Genomic DNA, 12522 nt, shown 5'->3' on the forward strand with positions numbered 1-12522 from the left:
TCACCACTGATCTATCATCAATCTGTAAATCAGGCCTCGGTTATTTTCCATTGCGTTGCTCAACCCCTGCCTGCCCTCCATTCTGCTCGAGGTGATGGGGGATGTGGGCTGGGGGGTGGGGGGTGATTTGAGTAGAGCATCGCTACTCAACTACCCGGGCCCTTTACAATCGCTTATTTTTCACCCTCTATCTCCTTTTCCCTTGCCTGTCCTCAATCAGGGTCCACCATCTTCCAACCCTTTAAATGTCCCTCCTAAGAACCAGAAGCTAGAAGTTAGGAGGCTCTCAAACCTCTCTTGAGCAGGAAGCACGGAAATATTTATTTCAGGAAAGTGTGATGTATAAATGATCAACCTGTGGGTCCACCTCTCTCCATCTGGCAAATCTGTAAGTGACGTGTCTTCGAATTGAGGTTTGAAGGAGCAAACCTCAGTGGTGGTCGTACCTCGAGGGAGGTATTTCCCGACCACATGTATGACGAACAGCAAGCTAATTTAGGGAGGATGGGCGATGAACAAACCAAAACGGAACTGAACTGCCCTCGCAGCCTATATAGGAAATTACATTACATTACATTACATTATTGGCATTTGGCAGACGCTCTTATCCAGAGCGACGTACAACAAAGTGCATACCCATAACCAGGACTAAGTGCGCTGAAAGACCCTAGAGGGAAGTACAATTTCAATTGCTACCCATACAACAAAGAAAAGGACCAGGGCCTATTTTTTTATTTTTTATTTTTAAACAACAAATAAACAAACAACATAACCTCGCCTCCGTGCTGTTGCTTATTTTCTTAAACCTCACTCAAAAACACAAACAAAAACAGGTTGTAGGCTAAAGTATCCGACAAAGTAAAATTCATTTTCTCCTTAATCACACCTCCCATTCGTCAATATACGTTCATGAATTATGTCCCGAACCTCACAAACAGCTACAAAAACGATCCCCTCTTCCGCTTTAAAGCGCACTGATTCACTCTTCTCACCTTCTCGCATGGAACATTAGGGGATTTCCTATCTCGCTGGAAGACTGTATTAGCGGGAGGGAGGAAAAATGAGGGAGCGTGGGAATATAATTGCACCCTCCTCGTTTCATAATTCGGATCTGAATCCCACTGGGCGTGGCATCCAGATTTCATCCTGGAATTTTGGGGATTCCCCCCGTATTGTAAAATATTGTATCCCCGTGTTGTATGTTGTATAAAAACGATTTGTCAGATTAATCTACAAGGCCCAAGGCCCTTATCTTTGTTGTATCCTAAGCACTTGAAACTGTACCCCTCTGGGGTATTTCAGTGCACTTGTCCCTGGCTATGGGTAAGCACTTGTTGTACATTGCTCTGGATAAGAGTGTCAGCCAAATGCCTATAATATAACGTAATGTAAAAAAGCGGACATCCATTGATGTAGCAAACGCGTTGAGAACGTGCGGCAGAGCATGACAGCCGAAGATCGGCTTCCCGGACTTCCCGGTCAATGCTGAACCATGGCTAACGCAAGCAGGGCCAGAGGTTGCAACAGCCAACATTTTTGCAGCAGCAGCTCTGACATCACAGCGCATACAGTAGTATTAGCTGTGGTTTGTGTGCTCCGCCCCCCCCGGCCTGCCAATCACTTCCTCAACAGGTTCTGGGGAAATAGCGCGTCTGAGTTTCACAGAGCCGACTGGAAAGCACCCGACTCTGCTGACACGTGAGGGGAAGTCATGGAAAAAAAAAGTCCCAGCTGTCTCACACAAGGAAGCCTTTGTTCCCCCGGCAACTTTCTGATGATATGCAAATGGTCTCGGGGCACGGGGAGGAGATATTATCAGGAGCTTCACCTCCTGCCTGCTCAGTCACCATGGACTCACCTGTGATTCACCATGGGCTCATTCTAATCACTTCTTTTCCCTTCTTTTTTCTTTTACTTGCTGCCGACCCGGAAATCGATTGAGGTCTGCCATCTTTAAGGACATCCCAACCCCTTAAATGTTCCTTTTGGGGTCTAGAAGTTTGGAACTCCCAATATTTGCTTTGAGCAAAAAAAACATTAGCGCATCCTTTCCCGGATAGATTTTTTAGGAATGTCTGACTTATAAAGGATCAACCAGTGGACTGTTTTCTGGATTTATATATTATATATATTATATATTAGTGGCATTTGGCAGACGCTCTTATCCAGAACAACGTACAGTTGATTAGACTAAGCAGGAGACAATCCTCCCCTGGAGCAATGGAGGGTTAAGGGCCTTGCTCAAGGGCCCAACAGCTGTGTGGCTCTTACTGTGGCTACACCGGGATTAGAACGACCGACCATGCGCGTCCCAGTCATTTACCTTAACCACTACGCTACAGGCCACCCCATACAGATTTCCCCGTCTTTACTTCTTTTTCTTTCTTGTTTTCCTAGCCTCTCCCAGTGAGTGGGGCTCAGGGCAAGACACGGACAAGGAAAGGAAAAGGGAAAAGAGGAGAAAAATAAGTGACTGGAATGAGCCCTTTGTCTCCCCCGGCAACCTTCTGATAATATGTGAACAGACTCAGCGCATGGGGCAGGAGGGGTTATCGGGAATTGCACCTCCTACCTGTTCAGTCATGGTGGACTCACCTGTGATTCACTGATTCACACTGTCTAGACTTGAAAGCTAGACTCTGTAAGTCTTGGTATAAACACATATTTTTTCGTTATTTGGCTCTGTACTCCACATTTTTTGATTGGTAATCAAGCAATTCACATATGGGGCTAAAGTGCAGACCTTGAGCTTGTATTAAAGAGTGTTTTTATACACGACAAGAGTTCTGCCAAAGAATGTAAAGGATGTTTCAGACTTTATTTTGGTATGCCTATTGTTTGCCCTAAATATATGCAAATGTTTTTTTCTTATTTCTCCACCTCATAATGGCTTGTTTGACTTTTAGTGGCACAACTCCTCAAGTTGACAAACACCAATAACAGACTCCAAAGGAAATCAAACCCCTAGAATCAAGAGTAGATACTGGTTGGTGCTTTGCATGGCAGCCAATCGCCGTCGGTGTGTGAGTGTGTGTATGAATGGGTGAATGAGAAGCATCAATTGTACAGCGCTTTGGATAAAGGCGCTATATAAATGCAAACCATAGATACTGAAAGCTTTCTTATACATGCACTAAAGAAGCGATTTAACACACCCGACTAATGAGAAACACTTCTGAAGCCATTTGTCCCAAATATTATGGTGCCCTGAAATGGGGGAACTAGGTATAAAAACTGCTGTAATTTCTACAAGGTGAACCTTTATGTATAAAAATACTCTATAGGCAAGTAACAACAGAAGCCTGAAGAAAACTTATGCAACAGCATTTCCACATTTCACCAAATTGATGCATGACCAGCCTATTTTGCACGCACTTAATTATAATCTGGTATCTGGTAATTCCGAAAGTCCGTGACGCTGATAATGATATTACAATTGTAGTCTAGTTACCAAAACGAAACAGAAAAACGCAAATTTTGTGTAAATGTAGATTTTAAAAGGAAGCCACGCAATAGTATGCGGTGTTGCGCGCCGCTGACTCACTGTAGTTCGTCTGATCAAATTTCACACGAGTATTGCTTCATGCTGTGTCACCATGACAACCGAAGACGCCGCCTCTTCGGCCGTCCCACACGCTCAAAGGCAAGCCTCTCACCAGCTGATGCAACCGCAATTTGTATTTAAACACAGGACGAGCGCTCTTGCGTTATTCACTTGTTGGATGGATGGGTACACGACGATAACAGTATTTAAAGAGTGGTACAGCTCCGCGTACACACGATGGTATACACCCAGGCACTGGTTTTCGGGAACGGAATTACCGTTTTCTCCGAAGAGGACAGAATAGTGGAGTTTATGAGGAAGTTCCTCCTCCAAATTACTTCAGGTAATAAGAAAAGTATACCCGACCGGAGTTTAGAGAACAGCTGTGAATTCATCGAAGATATCAAGTCCTCAAGTAAGTAAAGTTCGATTATTATGTCCCTAAATATGTGTATGTCCAGTGAGATCATGACTGTGCGAATTTGTGTATTTTAAAGTCAAAGGTGTTCAATTTAGCCTAAATCTAAATGTACTTTTCAAATGTCACTGTTGCTAAACGCGTTAGTCTTAAGGGGGACCCAACAATATGCTTGTTGACTGTGGTCAAATATAACGAAACAATTCAGAGTAGGCTATATTTTGTGGATTTGAATATTCAAATAGGCTGTTGACAGTAGGATACACTCTCCAGTTGAGTAGGCTATTCTAATCTCAGGTCACGTGTTTATCCTCATCACCTGACCTCATCCCTGTAGAGCTCTCGAACCGCTTTTCATGATTTTGATCATATGACAAGAGGCCTATATAAAAATAGAACAGGGTAACCTTGGGTCATACACTAGAACATTTACAGAAACGACTGCCTATTTTTACAGGGTAAAATCATCACTGCTTTAGTAATATTACAATGTAATGTAAAAAGGTAGCTGATGCAGTTATATTAATTGTGTGGCCCTTTTGTGGAGGATTAATGTATTAATTGCTTAATGCTTTATGAATACATACTTTATCAATAAATAATGCTTTATGAAGCCGAGGAAAATAAATTCAACAAAGGAAAAGTCCTCATCCATGGTCCTTTCGCCCACAGGTGTTGAGTGGCTCGATTCGCGTTCGAATATGGAGGACTGCGTCGAGGAAGCGCTTCAGTTGGAGCTGGCCAAACAGATCGAGCTGTGCCTGGCGAACGCCAAGACGAGCCGCCTGCAGTGCCAGGAGCTGCTCCTGCCGCGGCGACTCACCGGCCGCGTCGCGCGGGACATCATGGTCTCCTCGGCCGACGAGCCGTGCGGGCTCCGCGGGGCGATCGTTCAGGTGCTCCTGGAGACGAAAGGAACCTTGGAGCCGCTGGGTAGCATCGCGCCCGACCGCAGCGTCACGCCCACCTTCGAACTGACCGTGGTGTTCAAGTCCGATCCCGACAGCTGGGCCGCTCTGAAGAGCCTGTTTGCGGCCGACAAGGTCCTCAAAATCCGCCCTGGCTACAGGCTGGTCAAGAGGAAACTGTATTCGTCCGCTAGCCCGGTCATACACGACTTTGACTGAGAAAGCGCTATAACTGTGTACCATACAGTTACCCGCAATGACAACCAACACTGGCTAATTCATAAAGTACACTGCACTTTGAAAGAACGTTCCAGAAATTCGATATGTGGCTGTATTCCTCTGACGGTTTATTATTACGGAGTGCTTTGTTGGATAGGGGATTGGAAAGAATAAGGAGATGCAGACTGTACATAAGTGTGACTACACGTAGGCTACTGTACACTGTGTCCATGTGGGAGACGCTAATGCGGGGAAAGTGTAATCTGTGTGTCACTGAATGTTAATGGAATTATGTATTATCAGATAAGGGAGGGAGGTGACGGTCAGGTGCTAGCGCTATCGTACGGTCTTGTTTTTTTGTTGTTTTTTTTAATGACATGACCGGCGGGTGCAGTCACCTGACGCAGGTAAACTCCTCCCTGTCCCATCGGCCGGGATTCGGCCTGTGGTGACTCACTGTGCCAGGTACGTTCAGCGACGGGCGATTGTGCAATGGGGATTGTGACCTTCATAACTGGCACGACTCTGGTCACAAGCTGCCGTGTGTGTGTGTGTGTGTGTGTGTGTGTGTGTGTGTGTGTGTGTGTGTGTGTGCGCGTGTGCGCGCGCTCGTTTGTGTGTTTTATACAGCACGCGTTTTCTTCTTTAGTATGAAACCCACAGTTCAGCGCACTGTGGTAACTGCACTAATGCACCACGGACTGGGAGAATTTAGTTTTTCATTTAGTTTTGCTGGCCTGCCAGCCAGTGGTCGACATTCCATGGGTTCTCAAACACAGCAGGCTCCAGACGACAGTTTTCCTTTCATAAAACAGAATTGTGTCCAGTGCTCAGTTGCGTCTGAAAGCAGAACCGAGATTAAGACTTCGTAGTAAATCAGAACCTTCCTCTTGACTGAATGCGTGGGGTCTTACTGTTGCTTTATCCAAATGATGATATGAAATAAGGTTTACACTAAATGCACTCGGAAAATGTAAAAAACAAAAAAAAACAAAAAGGAATGTTTGAGGGAGGGATGAGGTGTACTGTTGAGGTGTACTGTTAACTTCTGCACTGCAATGAAAAGGAGCAAAATATGTGTACATGTGATGTCATAACTTGTTTCGCCATGGAAACCTCAGCTCAGAGAGACTGCCTGGCAGGCGAACTGGTCTTGCCTCGTGACAGACTTTCATGATGTTTTTTGTATTGTCATGCGTCAGTATTCTGCTGTATTGTGAGAAAAATAAATTATTTCGTACGCATTTTGTTGTCTGCCCTTGTGCTGTTACTTTTTCAACAACTGTAGCTAGGCCTTTCCATTGTGATACCTTTTTGCTGTAATTGTTATTTTTTTGCAGACCCATAATATTCACTAATATGAAATATGTTTATATTTTTCCTCTGAATAATGAAATTATTTTCTCAAGGTGAGGAACTTTGTAGCCTATTTGCCATCTCACTCCGTTATATTACAGGAAAAATCATATAATTAAAAATATATAACCGACTTTCCATGTACATATGCTACACACATACATCCTAAAATTATGACATTATCAGTAGGACCATATTTTCTCTTTGTCTGTCTGTGGACAGGGGTGAGAAGTTGAGTGTTAAAATAAATGTCTGTGCAATAACATATTAGAATGACCGAAAAATCAATTGGTCCATATTTCCCTAAATGGCTGATATGGCAGATAATGCTTCCTTTGTGAGCATGTCCAAAAACAGAACGCAGCCCAGCAAGTTACTAGACGAGCAAATAGCTTTTCTAAAAAAGCGTGTTAATGAGAACTGTCAATTAGCTATGACGTGCTCCCACTTTCCTGTAGGCCAGCGACGCAAACCCTGGGTCACAAGCTGATAGGGGAGAGATAAGGGGAGTGGTTATCCTTGTGTGACGTACTACTGAGAGAACATTCTCAACCGGCAATGACAGAAAATGAGAGCAAATACGTCATCAGTAGGCAGTTAACATAAGCTTGTTACAGCGTCTGCCACCCACAGCTCTTGATGCGTTATTGCTTTGTCATTTGGCTTGATTGCAACAGTCTTGCCATTAAACGGGGTTTCTGGTACGGAGAATTAGTCACAATATAACTCGCATTCAATTTTGTACAGCGCTGTTATTTCACAGTTGACAGCGGGTATGGTAAAAAGTGAAAATATGAAAACGGACGAATTAAGCAGTTAAATAAACGCAGGCAATAACATAATAATAATTTTTTAATTGCGTAATTCATGCCCATATGAGCGATTTTCCACATTGGAAGAACTCGTCAGCTGCACAAAGGTTTTGTGAGCATGAGAAATTCTTATAAATATTCACGCAGCATTGCACCACGGTTCTATTCTCCACCGGAGCTAGCCTTCTTTACTTTAATTGGCTGAGCTGAATAATCTGAACAAAATGGCTGTTTTATTCGAGCTCAGAGCCTAAACGGCCAGTGGCGTTGCGTTGAAGTAGCCTAGTGTTTATGGGACACGGGAATTGGGCTAATGTTCAGTTTTCAAAATAACATTTTCCCCTCTAAATCGGCTAATTCTTCTGCCTTCAGTTGATTCAGTCTACACTTAGTCTTCTAACCACAACCAACTTAATCTAGCACAGACAGCATTCAGGTGTGCTTTTAAACATACTACAGTCAATTTGCTGAAACCTCCCTGTGTTTTCTCGATATTGGCAGGCATGTACCCACGCCATGGCACGGGTCCTCTGCCATTAGTGTCAAACCTGAGTGCTGCGTGCGTGGCTGGTGGTAAGGGCAGGTGGGTCTCAGGTACACGTCCCCACAGATTCTGTGGATGCTGACTCTGGACCCAAGAACAGCTCCTGGGCCTTTACACCTGTTCTCACAGTAGTGTCTGCTTCTAGCTCAAGGCCTTGTCGCTCTCTCTCCTGCCTGTCTGTCCCGTGTCCATACACAGTACAATTAGCAGACTAGTCTTCCACTATTCGCCACTCTTAGAGAAATTAAATAAAATTCAGGTTGAGTACCTTGTTTGAGGGTGCAAGAACAGGGTCCGACTCAGGAATTGAACCCAACACCTTTGGGTTACAACCAAGCCCCGTTTCCCAACTAGCATGCTACACTGTCACCCGTTTCCACTATTCAGGGAACTTTCTCCCACATATGTACAAAATACGCACGTCAGCAAAACTGAGGACAAATGATGACTGTTGAAAAATGTCCACACAGCGGTTCTCTCTACTATGGCACCTCACATGGCTAATGTGTAACCAAAGCATAAAAAAGTAAAGATGTTGCTAAAAAAAAGTATAATAATCCTCACGTGTAAAATGTTGCTGGCTGCACCAAATTTATTTTTGTTGCTGCAGATTTAGTACTGAGACTGCAGGATGTTGTTTGCAAGACCCGTTTCCTTGGTCACCCTGTCCATCAGGGCAATAGTTGGGCACTGTCCATGGGAGGCCTGAACAGACCCGTCCTGCCGTGCAGTTGGTTTCCACAGGGCTCATTCCAATCACATATTTTTCACCACCTGCTTTCGCTTCTTTCTTTCCCTGCTGCTCAATCCACCCAGAGGGGGAGGCAAGGCAAGGGAGCCAGAAAGGGCGGTGAAGACAGGGGAACGGAGAAAACGTGAAATTAGGCGAATGGAATGCCCTCAGTTTGAAGCCACATCAACTAGTCGTGGCAGATACTAAGAGGTGGGTCGATCATTTACCCCTCAGGCTTTACAAAAAATGTGCTCGTGTTTTCTCACCATGTTTTTTTTAAATCATGAATCAGCAACTGCTGGTTTTCCATCCACCCTTTTACCAGGTAGTCAGGGGTGTAGTCAGGGGTGAAGGCAGGCTGGCCAATCAGCAGCACTAATTACCCAGAAGAAAAACATGGCTGGATTTGGAATCGAGGGCCAGAGTTGATCATCCCTGGTGTAATTGACTGGGCTCGTTAGATAATTAAGAGCAGAAGTGGGTCTGAAATCCATAAACAGACCTCCTTGGCCCTCCCTGCCTGACAGTATGATGTAGAACAGGGGTGCACAACTACTGTCCTGGAGGGCCGGTCTGTGAGCTGGTTCTTGTTCCAACCAATGACCTTAGTTTATTCTTCTGACAGCTATAGAAACGATGATGGTACACTCCCGTACGTGAGCACAGTAAAATCTTTGGGATAGACTTGAAGTCTGCAGCTGTGGATGGTCCATATACAAATAACCGATCAAGACATTACTTAGCGATTTAAATAATTAAGAGCAGAAGTTGGCACAAAATCCCGAAGCGGATCGGCCCTGATATATGGTCAGCCCGCTGGGGTGTAGTTCTGGTTTCCCCCTCCCCCACACCACTAGCGTAGTCACCCGTCACTGCGGACCTAGAAGATAATAATTTTTTCTGCATTCAGAGCGAGATTTGGGAAACGGGCACATTTCAGGCACGGAGAGCTGAAGAAGCGATACTCAAAAGTTCTGCCAACAGAGCACTTTACCGGGAAATGGGCTTCCAGCAAATCCGGGAGTTTCAGACATCAGTGGAAAGTGGAGGAGTGAGTATCAGGAGGGGGAAATCCATGACAGATAAAAGGGCCAGAGGTGTGAAAAGGTCTATGCTACGCTTCAGTGAAACGAACACGGTTAATCCGTTTTTTTCAGTCCGAGTGAAGTCTCGTGCGTCAGGCCCTGAATTTGGCAGATAACCTCATACGTCACCCACAGCATACTGCAGAAATGTTTATCGTACGGTGGTGTTTAGTCTGTACTGGCGAGGAACCGTAAAATGACACATGCAGTATGAGCACAAGTTGTAGATAAGCAAGCAGTAATCTTTTTCTCCATGACGCTTTCTTCTCCAAGTACTGCGAGTGCTGTCCGTAAGCTCCCACACACACAAGAAACACTCACACAGACACGCACACTGCTAAGAAACACACAAACACACACACACACACACACACACACACACACAGACAGACAGACACGCACCTACAAGTAAGAGAGACACAGGCACACACACACACCCCAAATATTCCACAGGACTGCACTTCCCAAACTGCAATGAGGCTGCAGAATTATTTGCAGGGGGGCCATTCTCACGCCAACAAAACACAAACCCTACGACTGCGTTCACAATGGACCGCTAATGACTTTTCTCAAGCCATGAGAACTTGTTTCTTTTAGAACTGTCGGTGGCCACCCCTCCCCCGAGCCAGCATCCTGTTGGGCCTCATTTACAGCGCAATGGACCCAGAGCCAAAATGGCCGATTAATTCCGCTGCCTCTGACTAACAGCACATTACCACAGACAACTGTGTCCTGGCTGCTGCTGCTGCTGCCGTCAGTAATGGCCTGGAGGTTAATGCTCATTCTCTCATTACTGTGGTTATTTGTGTGTGTGTGTGTGTGTGTGTGTGTGAGAGAGAGAAAGAGACAGAGAGAGAGGTTATTTGTATTGTATCGACTGTTCTCGGGACCTCCTTTTGTTATTCGGCTGAAATTACATTTAATGGCAGCTTCTAGTGCAGGCTTATGTCAGGCACAATTGCACATTTAGGTTTTTGAAAATAGCCACTTTCCTCTCTTTTGGTGTATTACCAAAGACAGGCCATATTGTCTGGCAGAAGAATGTAACAAACAGTAATCAATGATACGCTCTACCAGACAGAAATAGATATAAAACAGGAAGTTCTCCAATGTCAGTTCAGCAAAAACGGTGATGGGGGGAAAAACAACTCCACAACTTGAATATAAAGTGGATTCAAAAAAACAAATACACAGTCCACAATTCTTCAAAGGTTTATTATTTTCCCCCAAATAAAATCTCACTGGCAAATTACCTATGGTCCACTAGCCAAAATAATATTAATAATTAATCTTTCACATGTACATCGAATCAAATGTGTGTCCAGAATGGACACAGTATCTGTATAAAAAATAAAACTATTTTCTTTATCTACATATCTGCAATATTACCTGGGTTGAAATGTTATCGAACACAACGACAGCAGAAATGACAGTTTGTGTGTGTGTGTGTGTGTGTGTGTGTGTGCGTGTAAAAAGAAAGCTATCCCTGACACTCTTGCCAACCGTTGCTGGCGTTAGGGGGTGGAGCCACTCTGGTCACGTGCCTGAACTTCATCGATCAGCATCTGAGGAGAAAAAACAAAAATGCCATGCTGTCATTTTCTCCTTCTCACCTGTAGCTGCTCCACTGATCCTGACAATCCCTCAAACTCTGCAGACTCACTCTCACCTGTCTCTGCATCACTGATCCTGACAATCCATCATAAACTCTCACCTGTACCTGCTCCACTGATCCGGACAATCCCTCAAACTCTGCAGACTCACTGTCACCTGTATCTGCTCCACTGATCCTGACAATCCATCATAAACTCTCACCTGTACCTGCTCCACCGATCCTGACAATCCCTCATAAACTCTGCAGACTTACTCTCACCCGTCTCTGCTCCACTGATCCTGACAATCCCTCAAACTCTGCAGACTCACTGTCACCTGTACCTGCTCCACTGATCCTGACAATCCATCATAAACTCTGCAGACTTACTCTCACCAGCACCTGCTCCACTGATCCTGACAGCTTATGGTATCCTCATCATTCACCTGTACATGATCTAGCCCCTCCCATCTCACCTCTACGTGGCGGAGCCCCTCCCCCTCTCACCTGTACGTGGTGGAGCCCCTCCCCCTCTCACCTGTACGTGGCGGAGCCCCTCCCCCTCTCACCTGTACGCGATGAAGCCCCTCCCCCTCTCACCTGTACGTGGCGGAGCACCTCCCCCTCTCACCTGTACGTGGTGGAGCCCCTCCCCCTCTCACCTGTACGTGGTGGAGCCCCTCCCCCTCTCACCTGTACGTGGCGGAGCCCCTCCCCCTCTCACCTGAACGCGGTGGAGCCCCTCCCCCTCTCACCTGAACGCGGTGGAGCCCCTCCCCCTCTCACCTGTACGTGGCGGAGCACTTCCCTCTGCATGGCGCGGGCGCCCTGGTACACCTGGCTGTCGTGGCTGTTGAACATGAGGGCGTTCTGGAACATCAGCATCAGCCTGTGGTTCAGGGTCTGCAGGGAGTCCACCCCCCCCCGCGACACGCCCCGACGCAGCGTCTGCAGGTCCACCGGCCTGGGGAGGAGGGAGGCAGTGTCCTGACTCATCACGCACTCATCCACACACTCATCCACACACTCATCACGCACTCATCACGCACTCATCCACGCACTCATCCACGCACTCATCCACGCACTCATCCACGCACTCATCACGCACTCATCACGCACTCATCACGCACTCATCACGCACTCATCCACGCACTCATCCACGCACTCATCCACGCACTCATCCACGCACTCATTCACACACTCATTCACACACTCATTCACACACTCATTCACACACTCATTCACACACTCATCCACACACTCATCCACACGCGCAGATGCGCACACACACACAGTCACATACACACCTCTT

The 12522-nt window shown here is 45.9% G+C and overlaps 2 protein-coding genes across 3 annotated transcripts in view; one reads left to right on the forward strand and one right to left on the reverse strand.

The window, feature by feature from the left end:
* The first annotated feature begins 3702 nt into the window (after positions 1-3702).
* On the forward strand, positions 3703-6333 carry si:ch211-39i2.2 (DNA damage-inducible transcript 4-like protein-like). Its single transcript, XM_061235852.1, has 2 exons — positions 3703-3959; positions 4635-6333. Exons 1-2 carry the CDS (start codon positions 3782-3784, stop codon positions 5087-5089), a joined length of 633 nt encoding a protein of 210 aa, XP_061091836.1. The 5' UTR covers positions 3703-3781; the 3' UTR covers positions 5090-6333.
* Positions 6334-10815: 4482 nt separating this feature from the next.
* The window catches only part of brd8b (bromodomain containing 8b), a 25541-nt gene continuing 23834 nt past the window's right edge, over positions 10816-12522 (reverse strand). For both annotated transcript variants that reach the window (XM_061236548.1, XM_061236546.1), the window contains 3 exons: positions 12518-12522; positions 11997-12174; positions 10816-11184 (listed from right to left, as the gene is read on the reverse strand). The exon at positions 12518-12522 is cut by the window's right edge and continues 64 nt beyond it. In XM_061236548.1, the coding sequence (XP_061092532.1) occupies positions 11134-11184; positions 11997-12174; positions 12518-12522 (234 nt within the window). In that variant the 3' untranslated portion in view covers positions 10816-11133. The remainder of the gene's footprint in view (positions 11185-11996; positions 12175-12517) is intronic.

Source organism: Conger conger, chromosome 3 (genome assembly GCF_963514075.1).
Source record: "Conger conger chromosome 3, fConCon1.1, whole genome shotgun sequence".
Classification (NCBI taxonomy): Eukaryota; Metazoa; Chordata; class Actinopteri; order Anguilliformes; family Congridae; genus Conger; species Conger conger.

Excerpts from the sequence above, each read along its gene's own strand:
- si:ch211-39i2.2 (XM_061235852.1), top strand. The coding sequence starts at position 3,782 with ATGGTATACACCCAGGCACTGGTTTTCGGGAACGGAATTACCGTTTTC. Across the intron at positions 3,960-4,634 it reads CGAAGATATCAAGTCCTCAA|GTGTTGAGTGGCTCGATTCG; the intron begins GTAAGTAAAGTT and ends TTTCGCCCACAG.